The sequence below is a fragment of the Excalfactoria chinensis genome, chromosome 1 (genome assembly GCF_039878825.1).
Source record: "Excalfactoria chinensis isolate bCotChi1 chromosome 1, bCotChi1.hap2, whole genome shotgun sequence".
NCBI lineage: Eukaryota > Metazoa > Chordata > Aves > Galliformes > Phasianidae > Excalfactoria > Excalfactoria chinensis.
In genome coordinates this window covers 14,292,501-14,309,442 of record NC_092825.1, presented here as the reverse complement: position 1 = coordinate 14,309,442, position 16,942 = coordinate 14,292,501, and the positions used below count along the sequence as shown (strand labels likewise).

Genomic DNA, 16,942 nt, shown 5'->3' with positions numbered 1-16,942 from the left:
TCCCCAGACATGTGCTGGGTATATACATCAGATCCTGCACACACGCACCATCCTACAGGAGAAAGCTGCTTGCTGACACCCAACTGGAGGATGACTGCCTCAGCCATGAGAGCATCAGGTCTTCCTAAAGTGCACATCCACCACACAGTCAGAGGTACACCTCTTATATGATGGACGGGCCAGGAGTTCAGATAAGTCATACTTGAGATCTGCCTGGGCTGAAAGCTTGGGGGCCATTTTAACTCAGTAATGAATACCCGTTAACTTTATCAAGTACTACAATCCCACTGCAAAATGCAGCTTTATACATACCTTGTTTATTTTCCCCTAAGAAATTAATATATTGCAAAGCATTCAAGCAGAAAAGATAGTTATGTGAAATATTAGGTTTTAGCCACTGACTTTCAGAACAACTCATCATACATGTGCATAATATAGAAAAAGCTGCACTGGCAACAAACAGAACCAAAACACACGCAAAAAGCTAGAGCAGCTGGCTGCACATCATCATTTATGATACAGTTGTTGGCTTTGTAAATACTGCAGGTATAATCCTGCTCTGAGGGGGAATCACAGTCCTTAACAAGAGGCAGTTCTCAGACTGGCTTAGATGTACCAGCAAGTTGACCCAGAAAAACAGCTCTCATAATATATCACTTTCTTAATTTAACTTGGAATGCATGACAATAGTAACAAACTAGTTACTAGTTCTACACCAATTAAATAGATTCACAAGAATTAGAAGCTGAGAACCCCATCTTGGAATGCATGTATCAATTATCATGCAGTGATCTCTTCATTAATATTTCTTTATATTGAACAGAGTGGACTGATGATTTACACATGATCAAAAAAGGCTGTGGTTTAAGCATAAACGTCTACTGTTATTTTAAGCTACCACAAACAATGTTGGCAGTTGAGACAGCAAATCTGATGATATGATGCACTGACGGCACCATCAGAAAATGAAAACACATCTTTTATTTTACATGGTCATCCTCTCAGCACAGGTGTTACACAGTTTATTCCAAAAGACTCAAGGCCCTCCAAGCTCCATCTCTTACTACTGCCTCACATTTTCCTTTCAAGAGGAAAAAACTATTCTTATACCTTATACATCCTTATACAGCCACCTCTCTTGAATCTTTTCTTATGATAAACCTTGTCATTTCCCTGGTACCCCCTTTGGTTCAGCAAAGCAATTAGTTCAATGCTGCAGAATTGTTAAACTGATACCATCTGCTGGAGTCCCAAATCAAATCAAGGTAGGGTCAACAAAAGAATTATTCACAATTGGTGTAGTTTTGTTACCTGGTGATAACAAAACATTTGCTGAAAGAGTAAATACAGATTTCCAAGCCTTCTGTTTATGATGACCTTAATGAACTGACAAAACTTGGTTCTTCTTGTTTGGAAAATGGACTGAAATGGTGATGGCAAATTGTGCTCAGCACAGCCAAACTGCTCTCTGTGCTTAGAATACGGCTCAGACTACCCCTATATCTCCGGTTAAAGTTCAGATGTCACCAAACAACTCACTACCACACGGCATTCTCTGAGATGCAGGATAAACTGTTGTTTTATATCTATATAAGACCTCGTTTTACTTCAAAAAAGTATTTATTTCCACATTTACATTAAACATCTTTTGTTGAGATCCTGCAAATAATACCATCTAATAAGGTGCCAATTTTCTCTTCCTGAGGAGTAATCTTGTATATCTGCAGGGAAAAAAAAAGAACAGAAAGAACAAAAGCTGTGTAAGGAAAATGTATGGGATTGCATACATTCGAGAAGCACACACACACACACACACACACACACACAGATTTCCCCCTTTTTAGGTTAGAATCTTGTCTTGCAGGCTAGATAAAGTAGATAAACAGTACTCTTAGATATGCTACGATTGGTCCAATTTTGCTGCTGCCTCCCATGATAGAGATGAACAAGAAGATATAAACTACTTGACTTTTATATGTGGGCTGGATATTCTTCAAGAATATTCCTCAAACACATATTATTCAAGATACCTTTCTAGCATATGGTGATCTGTTAAGAGCGCACAAGTCCTAACAGAGCTCCTAGCAGCTAATCAACACATTTTTATTTAGCCACCCATGTTGAATCTATTTGGCTGTTTAAGATTATGAAATTCCTTAGGACTGAAAATTTGTTTTCAATTCTACGCCTATTTGTCTGAGAAAACAGGAAGCAAAAGTGACTGTACGGTGGGCACCAGGCTGGAATTCTTTTTTATGGTCCAACTTCCTGATTGTCTCAAGGAATCTGATGCCTTAAAATTAGTGATCCCAGCGTGTGACGCCTGAAACTCTTTTCTGAAGTAACAAAAATTAAAAAAAAATAAGGTTTCATGTAAATCAAGTTTACACTCATGTTGAAGAAATAAAAACCCTACGTGAAAATTGAGATATGCTATCAGACAATTACATACATTACTCCTTTTATTAAACCCAGCCATCCCTTTTGGTCGCATACCTTTTTAACTTTGGCAATGTCTGTTAGCTGAGGAAGCTCATCTAGAGAAACCTGTTGGCCTTCTACTTGAGATGCAATATCTTCCAGATTTACCGTTTTTTCTCTGTCTACAACCAGGACAATGAGCACTGCTGTGTCATTGTCTGAAATGCCAAACTTCTTAAATGCATCTGAAATCTAGGGAAAGATTAAAAACATCAAAATATTACACTCCTTACATCAAAATAATCATGTTCTTGCTATGTTCTTTTCAGTTAGTGGATCAAATAAACCAAAAGAATAAATTAACATATTTTATCTTAATGGAACTCTGAAAAGCAACAGGAGATATCAATATATTAGTGTTACTAAAAACAACAGTAACTTCTATTAGTTTGCTAGGTTAAGCAGATACCTATATTTGTCTGGCTGCAAGGTTATTAGCAAGTTTCTCTGGCAAAAATGACATTTGAAGAGTCTATCTTACATTGTTGTTTGGTGAAAGGTTGAAGATAATTTCTGCATTGAGAGTTCTGGTCTTCATTTTACCTATCTTGTGTAGATGAACAGCTTTGTTGGCTGCCACAAGAACTTGAAAAGGATCTACGATCTGCAAAATACAACCAAAGTTAAACAGAAATTTAAAGTGGTATTTTAGACTCCGGGCAAAATTCTAATCGACTGATTTTTATAGCCTAAGTCCGGAATCAAAAACATCAAAATAGCAGCTCTTGTTCTCCTGAAGTCAATGGATTACTTGCTGAGTGGGGAAATAATAGAATAGTAAGGGTTGGAAAAGACCACTAAGATCCTCTAGCCCAACTGTTTTTCCATGCTTACCGTGCCCACTAACACACATCCCCCAGTGCCACATCTCCATGGCTCCTGAACACCTCCAGGGGCACTGACTGCACCAACTCCCTGGGCAGCCTGTGCCAGTGTCTCACCACTTGCTGGGAAGAAATCCTTCCTAATATCCAACCTGAACCTTCCCTGGCACATGAGGCCATTACCTCTTGTCCAACCACTGTTACCTGGGAGCAGAGGCCAAACCCTGCTTCACTACATCTTCCCTTCCAATCATTGTAGACAGCAATAAGGCCTCCCCGAGCCTCCTCTTCTCCATACTGACCCACCCCAGCCCCTTAGCGGCTCCCCATCACACCTGTGCTCCACCCCCCTCACAGCTCCATGCCCTTCTCAGGACACACTCCAGGGTGTTTCTTGTCAGAAGCCCAGAACTGAGCACAGCCCCTCAGCGCCCGCCCGGCCCGCGGCCTTCAGGGCGGTACCGCAGCGCGGCACACCAGGAAAGCGCCCTCTCACCATGGCAGGGTTTATCAGCGCTCCCTCGATGGAGCCCTCCATGGCCTTCTTCCGCAGGGCAGCGGCGTTCCGCACGCGGTTGAAGAGGAGCAGCGTGACGCTGCGCTCGGGGAACAGCTCCAGCGGGTGCGTGAGGTGCATCCCGCAGCGCCGGCGGGGACGGCCGAGCAGGCAGAGGAGCGCTATTGCCGTCTCATATATAACAGCGTTTCAATCCCGCTCGTATCCGCTCGAGACGCTTTTTGCGGCCGCCGGGCTGAGCAGCACGCAGGCCGCACCGCACGGCAGCCGGCTCCTCCTTCCCTCCCTCGTTCCTCCCCTCGCCCCGCCTGCCGTCCCAGCGCTGCCCGCACGCGGCCCTCCGGGACGCGGGGCCGCTTCCCGGCGGCAGCATGGAGGGGGTTGAGGCGTACGGCTTCTCGGCCGCCATGAGCGGCGCCTTCCTGCTCTCGTCGCTGCTCTTCGCCGCCGTCAACCGCCGCCTGCGGGAGCCTTACATGGACGAGATCTTCCACGTCCCGCAGGCGCAGGCCTACTGCCAGGGCCGCTTCCTGCAGGTGGGCCCGGCCCTCGGGGCTGTTTTCTAGGGGCACCTCCGGGCGGCAGCTGTCGCTGTCGGCTCCGTCCGCTCAGGATGGGTGATTGCTTAGGAGGGAGCGGGGAGCTGAAGTCGCACGGGAGGGTGGTCCCCGCTGTGCCGTGCCTGGCTGCTAATGCCTGAAATTCATTAGACATCCACGTTAACGAGCGAGGCGATCCTCCCCCTCTGCTCTGCCCTGGTGAAGCCGCAGTTGGATTAGTGTGTCCAGTTCTGGGCTCCCCAGTGCCAGAAAGATGGGGGGCTGCTGGAGGGAGTCCAGCAGAGGGTCACAAAGATGACTGGAGGCCTGGAGCATCGCCCTTATGAGGAAAGGCTGAGAGACCTGGGGCTGTTCAGCCGGGAGAAGAGAGGGCTGAGAGGGGATCTCATCAGTGTTTATAAGTACCTACAGGACAGGAGTCACATTGTTGGGGACAGACTCTTTAGTGGCGAGCAACAGTAGAACAAGGGGAAATGGGCACAAACTGGAACAGATGAAGTTCCATACTGACACAAGGAAGAAATTCTTTACTGTCAGAGTGATGGAGCACTGGAGCAGGCTGCCCAGAGAGGTCTCCTTCTTAGGAGGTAGGCAAGACCCATCTGGACACCTACATGTGTGACCTGCCATAGGGAACCTGCTTCAGTAAGAGGTTGGACTTGATGATCTCTACAGATCCCTTCTGGCCCCTACAGTTCTGTGATTAAGAAAGCAGAGCAGAGGTTGGAGTTGCACATCCAAGCCCTTCTGCACATCTGTGGTGCGGTTTTTGCGTGACAGCAGCCCTCTGACCCCTGTCCCCCATTCTGCAGTGGGATCCCATGATCACCACCCCCCCAGGTCTGTACCTGCTGTCCGTTGGCGTGGTGAAGCCGGCAGCCTGGCTCTTTGGCTGGACGGGCAACGTGGTGTGTTCCACCGGCATGCTCAGGTTCATCAACCTCCTCATCAGCGCCGGCAACTTCTACCTGTTGTACCTCCTTCTGCTGAAGATCCATCAGAAAAATAAGGTACAAAGTAGGATTGTTTTATGTACCAGTATATGCAATTTCTAGACCATGTTTTTATAATAAGGGTAGTGAAGCACTGGAACAGGTTGCCCAGGGACGTGGTGGATGCCCTGTCCCTGGAGACACTGAAGGTCAGGCTGGACCACCCTGATCTAGCTGTACATGTCCCTGTTTGTTGAAGGTGAATTAGATTAGATGACCTTTAAGGGTCTGTTCCAAGTCAAAACAATTCTATAAAATTCTGTGAAATAAGACTTAAAATAATTTGCATGTGAACTTGTCCAAAGGATAATAACTAATTTAATTGGTTAGGATTCTCCACAAAGCTTTACCTGAATGAAACCCTGTAAGCCATGTTTGAATCAAAATGTGTTCTTTAGAGAAGATACTACATTCAATGTCAGTATGTAGTTGGAAAATAATGCAAGTTAGAAAGAGCTCTGTAGCTTCGTGGAAAAGGGTCTGGGGATTTTGGCTGATGGCATGTTCAGTGTGAGCCAGCAGTGAGCCCTGGCAGCCAAAATGGCCAACTGTACCCTAGGGTGCAGCAGGCCCAGCACTACCAGCAGGCCTGATGGCGGCTGCAGCTCCTCACAGGGAGCGGAGGGCAGCGCTGAGCTCTGCGCTGTATGACAGCGACAGGGCCCGAGGGAACGGCATGGAGCTGTGTCAGGGGAGGGTTGGGAAGAGGGGTTGGGGAAAGGGTCTGCACCAGAGGGCGGTGGGCACAGAACAGGCTGCCCAGGGCAGTGAACATGGCCCCAAGCTATTGGAGTTTAAGAATCATTTGGACAACAGTCCCAGAACTATGGTTTGATTTTTGTGTGGTCTTGTGTGGAGCTATGAGTTGATGATCCTTGTGGGTCCCTGCTGCTACCTTTTTGCCAGTGCAGCTCAAGAGGCTGTTGCTGTTCCTGGGTGCCAGGGCACGCTGCTGGTTCATTTTCACCTTGATGCCTCCTGAGACCCCTGGGGTTCTTTTCCAAAGTGGATCCTCAGCTTCTCCATGCCAAGGCTGTGCCATTGCAGGAGATTCTTACTTCCCTGATACAGGCATTTACATTTGCTTTTGTTGAATTTTGTAAGATTTCTGTAGTTCCACTCTCCAGCCTGTGTAGGTCACTCTGAATGGCAGCCCTGTCCCTGAGTATATTGTCTGAGTCACCACAGGCCAGTGGTACTGCAGACTTGGTGAGCGTATTCTGTTGTTTCAGATTAATGAGAAAGATGTTAAACAGGATGGGTCCTGGTTGAGATGCCTCTAGTATTATTACCTTCGGGTAGAGTTTGATATAGCCCATTTGTACCTATTTGGCTGTCCACTCATCTAGACCGTAACAGATCAGTTTGGATATAAGACAAATACAGATGCATTTTTAAAGCACTGAAGCACCATTGCAGTAGGTAATTTTTTTTCAGTGGTTAATGTTCTAATCAATGTCTTTCAACATAGTGAAAGTTCTTTAGTTTCACTTTTTATCCGTAAGAATATTTCTCCTGTTCCCCAATTCCTTTACTGTAAAGGATGCGTTTTCTTAAAGGAGACTTACGCACTTGGTAAGACACCAAATTAGGTCAAATTCAATGAGTTGTTTCCTTTTTTGGAATACATAATTTGATGTTTGGAGATTGAAATGTATTTGTAAGAAAACATAAGATTTCTTGATAATAGTACAACCATGAAAACTCGTGTTTCTGTTGTTGCTGCTTCTTTGAGCTCAGTGTTTTCTCTATCCTGTTTTCTTTATGGTGGTGGCTGTTTCATCCAGCACGACATCCTTCAGAAACATCACGCAGCATTTTTTAATGTTGTGAATTGCATCACATTGTGTAGTGAGACAGTGGGCAGAAGTTTTAAGCTGTACTGTCTCCTGTCTTCTTTAAAGTTTCTTTTTTGACTTGTGAATTATAATGAAAGTAAATAATGAAAGCTGCACCAATGATTAGAAACTTGAGCTGGCCATTTTGTGGGTTGGCTTCAAAAGGCAAAACAGCATGGTGTTTTTTGCTGTCTTACAAACAGAATGTGATAATGAGACTGCAATGACATAAAGGACCGAGTTTCTTTTCTTTTTCCCATTAGTATATTTCTTTTATCCTAGATGTGGGAGCAATTACAGTCCCACAATGATTCTGATGTCACACATATATGAACCCCTGATTTATAAAAGTAGTTGGTGTATTTTCTTTGCCATGTATTTATCTCACCACCAATAGTTTGATGTATTTATTTGTCTTTTAACATTGTATTGGCCGACATTCTATATTAACATAGCAGGAACTTAACAGAAATGTAGCATATGTGGCCATACAACAACAGAATCAAAGGGTGTCAGAGAAGCTATATCATTGTAATGGAATTCTTGCAAATATATGTGTTTTTTTAACTGGACATTACTAATCATATTTCTCTGCTTCTTCTCTAGGCTGTGTCAGGTTTCCAGCGAATCTTGTCTTCATTAACTCTTGCAACATTTCCCACCCTTTATTTTTTTACGTTCCTTTATTATACGGACACAGGATCAGTATTTTTTACTCTCTTTGCGTATTTAATGTGCCTTTATGGTAACCATAAAGCTTCAGCTCTGCTTGGATTTTGTGCTTTCATGTTTCGTCAGACGAATATCGTGTGGACAGCGTTTTGTGCTGGAAATGTTGTTGCAGAAAAGCTAAATGAAGCCTGGAAGACAGAGTTACTGAAAAAGAAAGATGAAAGGATCTCTTCCATGAGAACATCGTTTTCTGATCTGACCTTAATCATGCGATTTCTTACTGAATATCTCACGTCACCTAAAAACTTAATTACACTTACTGCTTTAACATGGCCATACATTGTATTAGTAATTGCATTCTTTATTTTTGTCTTCATTAATGGTGGAATAGTTGTTGGTGACAGAAGTAGCCACGAAGCCTGCTTGCACTTTCCCCAGCTGTTCTATTTTTTGTCCTTTACTCTCTTTTTTTCCTTCCCTCATTTACTGACCCCCACTAAAATCAGGAAATTCCTGCAGTCATTGCGAAGGCACCGAATGCAGTACATCCTAATCGCTGCCATCTCTTTGTTCTTGACTTGGAAATTTACTTATGTTCATAAGTATTTGCTAGCAGATAATAGACATTACACGTTCTACGTCTGGAGAAAGATCTTCCAAAGACACGAGCTTGTAAAATACGTGTTAGTTCCAGCCTATATATTTGCTGGCTGGAGTTTTGTTGATACAATAAAATCAAAATCGATATTCTGGATCTTAATGTATTTTGTATGTTTATTAGCAGTCACAGTTCCCCAAAAGCTGTTAGAGTTCCGTTACTTTATTTTGCCATTCTTAATATACAGGCTCAATATTCCGTTCCCACCTGTTTATAGACAACTTGTTGAGTTGGCTTTTTACGTTGTTGTGAATGCAGTAACATTTTATCTTTTCCTAAACAAAACATTCCAATGGCCAAATAGCATAGAAGTCCAGAGGTTTATGTGGTGACTTTTTTATAACCTTACCTTATGAAAAGCCAGATGTTTTTCAGAACTGTGGACTCTGGAACAAAGTTCTGTATTATATATGGACCATCTTCTTCCTAGAGGACCGGAGAAGGAAGGAAATTGCTTATGTTCTTGGAACTGAATGTGATATGTTACAATACACAGATATTGAATTTCTGAACTCCTGGAATGAACACATTTGGTAGGAGATGAAATTTGGGAACACTTACTTAACCAGTAATTAATGTGAAACATGAGAGAGATGTTTACAGTCATCCTTCACTCTAATCTCTAATGTACTTCAAGAAATGATAGCTTATGTTTCGGAGGTTTGTCTTTAAAACAGCATGTGTAAGTGTTACATTGGGATGCATATTTCCTCTTTGGAACAGGCCGCTTCCATCTGTGGCTGCTAAAGGTCAAGGTATGAAATACTGCTCAACGGTAACGTTTGCAAAAGCACCTACATCCTACTGAATTTTGTGGATTATTTTTCTCGGATCAATAAATGCTTACATGAGTTTTGCAAACAGAATGTTGGCTCTTTCATCATTAGGACGTCTTGGAAATTTTATTTCAAACTGATAGTTAGAAAATACAGTGGAGGCTGCCTGCATGTGCATTCTTTGGGGGAATAAATGTTACTGTGCAACAAAAGGTAAATTGCAGTTGATATTGTAGCCTATTAGAAAGGGAGTAATTTACCTGTGTCAGCCTGAAACGTGTCCTTACACGGTGGAATGCAGTATAATGAATGCCCCTTTAAATAATAGGGCTTTTATGTCCCAAAGTTCTGCATTCACAGTTTGTATTCAAGTCGGATAGGAGTGCACTTGCAATTCCAAATCGAACTCAGTGTTTTCAAGATCTTTGACTTGTAATCTTAAACAATTACTAATGGCACTACTGAATTGCTCTTTTAAGTGCTTTTCATATACATGCAAATCTAATGGAACTAGGGGGAAGGTGTATCCTTTACCAGGGCAAAATACAATGGTTGTCATTTGTTGTTGGTTGGTTGGTTGAAAAGCATTCAGTGCATTATCTTCAGAATAAAAAGAGGCTGTAATGGTCCCTGTCAGCAAATAGCTTTAATGAGGCCAGAAAAAATTCAAGTTAACAGTGAAGCAGTTTTTATAAACATAACTAAACGATGTGCTGGGGGGGATCGAAAGTTTCACATGCTGTGTAGCATCTCTAAGGCCTCTAAAGTACTGCAGTCCCACCTGTGGGAATTTCTTATGCTATTGCCACTCCAGTCACTCTGAAATGGAATCCCACTTCAAAAGACAGTGCTGTGGAGTTGCTCACATTTAGTGGTTCTGTTACTTTTTTGCTTTACTGTGTGCAGATCAATATTCTGGCTCTGAGCCCTTCCCATGAAGAGTGTGGTTATCTCAGTTCTCCTGTCCAATGTCTTTGCAACCCTGTTTCTTCCAAGGGAACCCAAAAGCCCACTCAGTAAGTGGGCTTATTGAAATTGCATTTGAAACACTTTGCACAAAGTTACTGCTTTCTTTTTGCCTTGTTGTCAGGTCAGCAATTTGTGTACAACAGGAAAAGCTGGTTTTTGATCACTCTCCATTTGGCTTTACCAAGTTGAACTGCCAAGAGAAATGTACTGGGTTGCTTTCCAAGAATCTGACATGGTTCTTGTGGAGTCCAGGTTGCTGTTTTGTGCTGTGATTATTCTGTAATGGATTTGGGGGGAAAGTCTTGCATGCCTTCTTCATCCTATTCTGCTTCTGTATAACATTCTAGTAAAAACATAAACAAAGTAAAGAGCAGAGGCAGGTTTCAACTTCATTTTCATCCTCACATGGTAGTACTGAGCAGGTTGGAATGGTAACATGGGACGGGTGGGGATCTGGCTAGAATGCTGACCTACCTCCTAGACTTGGTTTGTTTGGTTTGTTTTCCTGGCTTTGCATAGAGGAGCAGGTGTTCGCTGCCTTGACAAGATGAAAAACTTCCTGTACATCCTGTTTTATTTTGTCCAGGATGACTATTGATGTTGGGATTTGAACGCCTCCAATTGTCAGCACTGTTAGGATGCAGTGCTTATGCTTTGTGCCTATCCTTTCAACTGAGGTAGCAGCCATGTTTCAAGTGAAAAGACAAGAGCTTTAGTACGTGCTGTAGTACATTACTGCATGGATGCATTTCTTTTAAAGACAAGCAAATGCAGAAAGCCCCCAAAAGTTAGAGTACAACCTTTCTGGCGAGCTCTCCATCACAACGTACTCTGTAGAGAGGTCTCTGTGAACTGCTTTACTTGTTTGTTTCCAGTATTGTAAGATAGAATAATACTGTATTGTGGGATTTATCAGAGTGCTCGCATTGTCATTTAACAACGTGCTTGTATTCAGAATTAGCACGAATCTGGCACCGTAAACAACACGTGCACGCTGAAATAGTTGTTACCTATTGCTCTGATAATGAGTGGATTGATTACTTCCGCCGAAAGTCTTGTAGGAAAAAGTCCTCCGCTCTGATTTTAGTTCTGTTAGTGCAGGTTTGACTCTTCTTCAGCAGGTGGCAGACTTGTGCCATCGTCTTGGGCGACCCACGCTCAACGTGATGCCGCTGGAAATCGCGGCGTTGGGGTTCAAGCATCGCCGTTTGCTGAGAACTGGAAAACTTCAAGTCTGTGTCGTGGCTGATTGCTTGTTTTAGTAACTAGCTCAGCTAAAATACCGTCGGATTTAATTAGCAATCTACATGGTATGATATGTTTCAGAAGAAGAGCTAGTTCTCATCTTCAGTGTTTTTTGTATTTATGGAGCTTATATGTCTGGTCTTAGAGAACAAAATGCAGCTTGAAAGCTTGCTGTCAGAACGTCTGTTTTACAATGTAATAATTGCTTAGAAACTTAGGTGGACTTTCTTCTGCTGTTTTATTACTGACTTTCCCAGCATTCTTTTTTTCTTCACATACTCTATTCATTGCCATACATATATATATAAAAGAAAAAAAGGATGTATAGAAGAAAGCAAAGAAATTCTACTTTTGAGACTGACATATTTGCTCTTTTTTGTTGGATGATGCACATGTGCAATACAAATGTTCAAATGGCTGTCAGCCCCAGAGTGGTTGACATGCTGCATTTTAAATGCATCATCTACTTTCTGTGCTGTGAAAAATCTGAACCCGAAGTCTATGGAAATAAAGTTTGTTATCTATATTCACCACTTGGTTGGCTTGTGGGTTTTTTTTCCTCCTAAAGAGCTTTGCCATCCTTGCTCATCTCTTGTTAGATAGGATAGGCTTTTTCTCTTTGTTTCAGTGACATTTGTGTGTCTGCTGAGACTTCTTTTATAAAAAGAATCTCTCGGTGAGACTGAAATGCTAACCCAGTTAGCAATGTGTAGCTCAAATGCCGTTAATTTGTGAGCTGATGGCACTGGGCTTTCTGCTTAATCTCAGAGCATGTTCAGGACCTCAATCTTTTCCTTCAGCTCCAGTGAAAGCTGGCTTATAAGAGCAGAAATTAGAAGGGAAAGGGTTGGTACAGGTAATTGCTGTTGCAGAAGTAAATGGGATACGTTGGGGGTTGTGAAGTACCAACTGGAAGAAGAGGCTGCTGGTTGCTGTTAGAAGACATTTCTGAAACTTGAGGATGAGTTGGTTTATCAAATAGTGTTTCTAGTACTTGGATGTGGATCTGTAAATAAGTATCTGAATGTTCTCAAGAAATCTTGTGAGCTTACTTGAACTGCAGCTGTATGTCAGCAACAGGTAAGGGGTTCATTGCCCAGTCACTGCTGTTTTTATCAAGCAAATATTGTCATATCTTAAAAAATAAACACTCCTAAAACAGTCTTCTTGTGTGCTTTATTTCCTTGTTCTACGTAGAAGTAAACTGATAGACCGTACATTTGATTGGAATTGGCATGAACTGGCTTGAATGGTAGCACTGTGGATCTTTCCAAAGATGTAATTGCAGAAGTTCGTGTCCTTAGCTACCTTCAGATCTTTTCTAATGAGATTACATTTCCATGTTTTCACATCAGCTCTCCTAATAGCACTGTCACGGAAATAATGCAAAAGGAGTGGTTATGGTGATTATTGCTTCCAGGACTCTCTAATTTTAAGGCACTGCTTCAAGCCTGCACGTTGCATACATGTAAATCATGCTGCGTTGTCCTGGGTTCTCATCAAATCTCAAACAAAGGGTTGCCTGGTTGAATTTAAATGTAAATGGCAAGCTTCAAAAGAACAAAGGAGCACAGGCAGGAATATTCCGGATTTCAGAGATAGCATTTTGCCCTCTGGGTCGGTGCTGAGCAAATGGCATGTTGGTGGTGGGTGGGGGTAAGTACATCAGAGCTGCAGTCCCTGTAAGAGCAACCTGGCTGGTTTTTAGCTATCATTTGCTGTGTTGCAAATGAGATTCCTTACTGCTGTGTGCACTTGTACACAGCTACAGCACTGTATGCTTCTCATTACCAAAGGGATTGTTTTATGTTAGTAGCCCACTGTGTTGCGGCCTTCACCTGCTGTGAAGGTGGGAACTCATCTGTCAGACATCTTGTGAAAGCTATCTGCTACTGAGATCTACTTTGGAGCACAGCATGTTTGGGCAGAGCACTTGTGACCGGTGGGCCCTCGCACCCAGCTTTTAGGCCAGAATGAGCCGTGGTGGAGTTGATTTTCCTGGCAACCACGTTTCTGCCTAATTTGAAACCTTTCAGTTCAATGCAAAATGTCAGCTTGCTTTGAAGTCTCAAGAAGCTGTGTGGGATAACTTTCCTTGTCCATCTTCATTCCACCAGAAAAAGAACCCGGAGCATGCCAAAGGAAAAGGAGTTTATTTGCTGACTATGGTCAAAAGCTGCATATATCCATGCTAAAAATGTACCGGTGCAGATTTCCTTCAATAACCTGGAGTTTTGTTCAATCATTTCTTACCATTTTCTATATTCTGTTCTGAAATGAGGAAGAGTGATGATTTATTGGTTAAGAGCCAAAAGAAAATAAAACTTTGCGCTTTTCTAAAGCACTAGGAAGAAAAAATGGTTTGGGATTTTGGAGCTAGCTGATGTGCGAGGGGAGCTTTAAGTCTGCCTTCAAGATAAATACTATTCATTTCCCTCTGCGCTCCTTCACTGCTTGTATAATTTACACTGCCTAAAATTTGGAGGGGGTGGCAGAGGAGATGGCATTGTAATGACCTAATCCAGCTGTTTGCATGGCAGTCTGCTGCAGAACTTCATCCAGGAACTTCCACTGAGAGGGAATTAGATTCCAAGTTATGTAAGTGAATCCTGCCGAGTTTAATATTTTGTGGCTGAAACGGAGCACGTCTTCTGCAAATATATTCTATTTAAAGCCAACAAAGCAATGAATTTGCCTTCTCCTTTCACCAGCTTTTTCAAATATCAATTACTTTTACTCAAAAAAAATATCCTTTTTCTTGTGATGATTATCTCTGTGCTAGATCTGTGCAAGATCAGTCTCCTCATTTTCTTCTTTTACCTGTGTAGATATGCATCATATAACATCCATTCATACCAGCATGTGCAAATCACAACCCAACAGCCTCTTAACATTCTGACCTAGAGAAACATGAGGGCTCCTGTGTTCCAGACTGCTTTTTCTCTGGCTTTGTTTTTTTTTCAGCATGTGTGGAAATACAATTGCAAGAACAGAAGACAGCACAACACACTTGGACCCTTCTGGTTTGTTGTTGTTTGTTGTGTTTGTTTTGGTTTGCTTATTTGTTTGCAAGCAGTATCATTGACCTAGATACACCTACCTTTAAATAAGGCAGGCTCTGTGGCACCCTTAGTTTGAACAGCTGCTGGCTGTCTTGTACATGAAGCACTGCTTTTAGACTTCTAAAGTCATGGTCATGGAGAAAACAGTGCAAAATAAATATGTTATTAAGTCCTGTAACAACTGCTTTGTTGTGGCTGAGAAAGGTTGGGAGGCTGGGAGTGCTGTTTGCCCAGATACCCCAGGATTTGGTTGTTTTCCCTCCCCTAGAAGAACTCAGTGCAGTTAAGTGCTTATAGAGGTAAACTGAGTTGATCGACTGCTGCCCTGGGTCTGTAGAGCCAGGGCTAACTTGAATTTGCTGTTGTGTTGAGAGATTCGTTTTGTTTGCCTTGAGACGTGATTTATTTTGAGGAGCTGAAGCACAAGGATTTTGGTTTTCTGTCTGATTTGTAATAGAGGTATTCATACAGTGAAGATGGGATGGCTATGGAAGGATACTACTTTTCCTAAGATTGACTTAACCAAATTTCAGTTGCCCTGATGGGGGCAACTACCCTCTAACTCATGGAGTCAGTCCATTTGAAAACAAGAGGGTGTTAGTCTTTGTTTTAGTCATCAAGCTACATGAAATCTTTGATTTCTAAAAACAGATTAACTCCAATGCCACTGAAACTGGTGGGCACGCTTGCATTTTAAAATCCTTGCTTAACAATTAAAACTTCTTGGTGAATAAGGATCCTTTCTGGAAAATAAATTCCAGTCTTGCTATCTTGCTAGCAATTAAGGCTTCTGTAAACCTTAAACCTGAATTACAGCAAAGATCAGTTAATGTTGGTTGTGACTGAATCAGAGTCAAGGATGTTAAATACTTGTGAGCATTCTAACTTGCTATTTGGGTTATACATAATAAACTGCTTGATGCTCTTGAATTTTCTTGCCCATCATTGTGCCAGAGAGTAAGTAAACAAACAAGAAAAAAAATCTGAAGTAGGCTATGATATCTTGTTAGTCTGCAGTTGCTTGGAGAAAAATAACATTTCAACAACAGCCTGTAGTCAACACCTTTCTTTTGCTAAGCAGCATTAAAGGATTTCTGGTAATTTTTGCTGCAGTGGATCTCATGGTATGTGCTTTTCACCCCTTTCTGTTTTCTTTTTTAGGATTCTCTTTCTTGGACATGGCTTTGTTAGCCCTTACATGGAGAATTGATCTGGGGCTCTTCCTTATTAAATTAAATTTTATGAGTGTGTGAGCATTTCTAAGTACATTTGTAACAGTTGGGAACTTGTGGGGTGTAGCATTGGCATCTGTGGCAAAGTGTTCAATTGCAGTGACACCAAGGCAGTAAAATTGCAAGGGATGCTGAGAAAGATCAGTGCTCCTGCTTTTGCAACTCTCTTGCGGTGTAGGAGCCAGCATTAGAAATGCAGATGGTGGCATTTGTTGACAACATACATTCAATACTTTGTTTTCTCATTAAATCTATTGTAATGTCTATTGTAATGTAAGCGGGATAATTGGGAATCAGATTTAACCTTTGATATTATACTGGAAGAATATGAATATTGACAGTTTTTTGGTGCTTTGAACATATACTTCTGAGGTAGAGTTGAAGAAGATAATTTGTCTAATTCTCTTTTCCATTACCCACACAATAAGATAATTGAAACCATAGTAAGTACAACTTCATGAGACGGATCTGTTTTCATTTTAGTGCTGCATTCTCCAAGGACTCTATCTAGAGGATCTAAATCAACAGGAACTTACACACTAAAGAAATAATAATGCCTTCTTCAAACACTTCAGCTGCATGCTGAAGAAGTCTGAAAGAGCAGACAGAGACCTTGAAGATTTTTGGATTTGGTATATTCAGTAAAATGCATAATATGAAAAATGAAATAAAAACTTTAAGCATTTGTTGGGACTAAAGTATTTTGATAGTGACAACCAGTTGAGGGATGCACCTGGTGATCCCACGGAGGAGAAGATGAACGTGATGGTGTATATGTCTGCAGAGAGCTTACGCTGGGAATATGTCCTGTGGTAATGGCAACCCCACTTCACCCTGGCTCTTTAGCATCCAGTTTCATCCCTCTGTAGGATGAATGAACCCATTCCTCTCAAAGTAGGCCATCCATTTTCTTCCCACCCATGACCTACCTTTACCCGACCCTAGTACCCCTCAGTCCTGCCACCCAGGTTCAGCAGCCAAGCAAATTCCTGCTCTTCCATCAGGCTAAGCAGAGCTTCCCATGCCTTGCTTTCATTCTTCAAACTTCTCCAGCCCTCATTTTTTTTTGCATTCCCAAATCCCCCTCTTCTGGAGGTCCCGGTATCTCTTGCCTCT

The 16,942-nt window shown here is 42.2% G+C and overlaps 2 protein-coding genes across 3 annotated transcripts; one reads left to right on the top strand and one right to left on the bottom strand.

Moving 5' to 3' along the window:
• Positions 1-1,266: 1,266 nt before the first annotated feature.
• On the bottom strand, positions 1,267-4,115 carry TPRKB (TP53RK binding protein). Its single transcript, XM_072337011.1, has 4 exons — positions 3,802-4,115; positions 2,963-3,085; positions 2,497-2,673; positions 1,267-1,721 (listed from the first exon to the last, which is right to left on the bottom strand). Exons 1-4 carry the CDS (start codon positions 3,940-3,942, stop codon positions 1,638-1,640), a joined length of 525 nt encoding a protein of 174 aa, XP_072193112.1. The 5' UTR covers positions 3,943-4,115; the 3' UTR covers positions 1,267-1,637.
• Positions 4,102-12,064, top strand: ALG10 (ALG10 alpha-1,2-glucosyltransferase). 2 transcript variants are annotated; one of them, XM_072336987.1, is made up of 3 exons: positions 4,102-4,358; positions 5,195-5,392; positions 7,819-12,064. In XM_072336987.1, the coding sequence occupies exons 1-3, from the start codon at positions 4,194-4,196 to the stop codon at positions 8,872-8,874; spliced, it is 1,419 nt and encodes a 472-aa protein (XP_072193088.1). In that variant the 5' UTR covers positions 4,102-4,193; the 3' UTR covers positions 8,875-12,064. The 2 variants fall into 2 exon arrangements, with proteins under 2 accessions (XP_072193088.1, XP_072193097.1); XM_072336996.1 differs by having other exon boundaries at positions 8,973-9,196.
• The last annotated feature ends 4,878 nt before the right edge of the window (positions 12,065-16,942 follow it).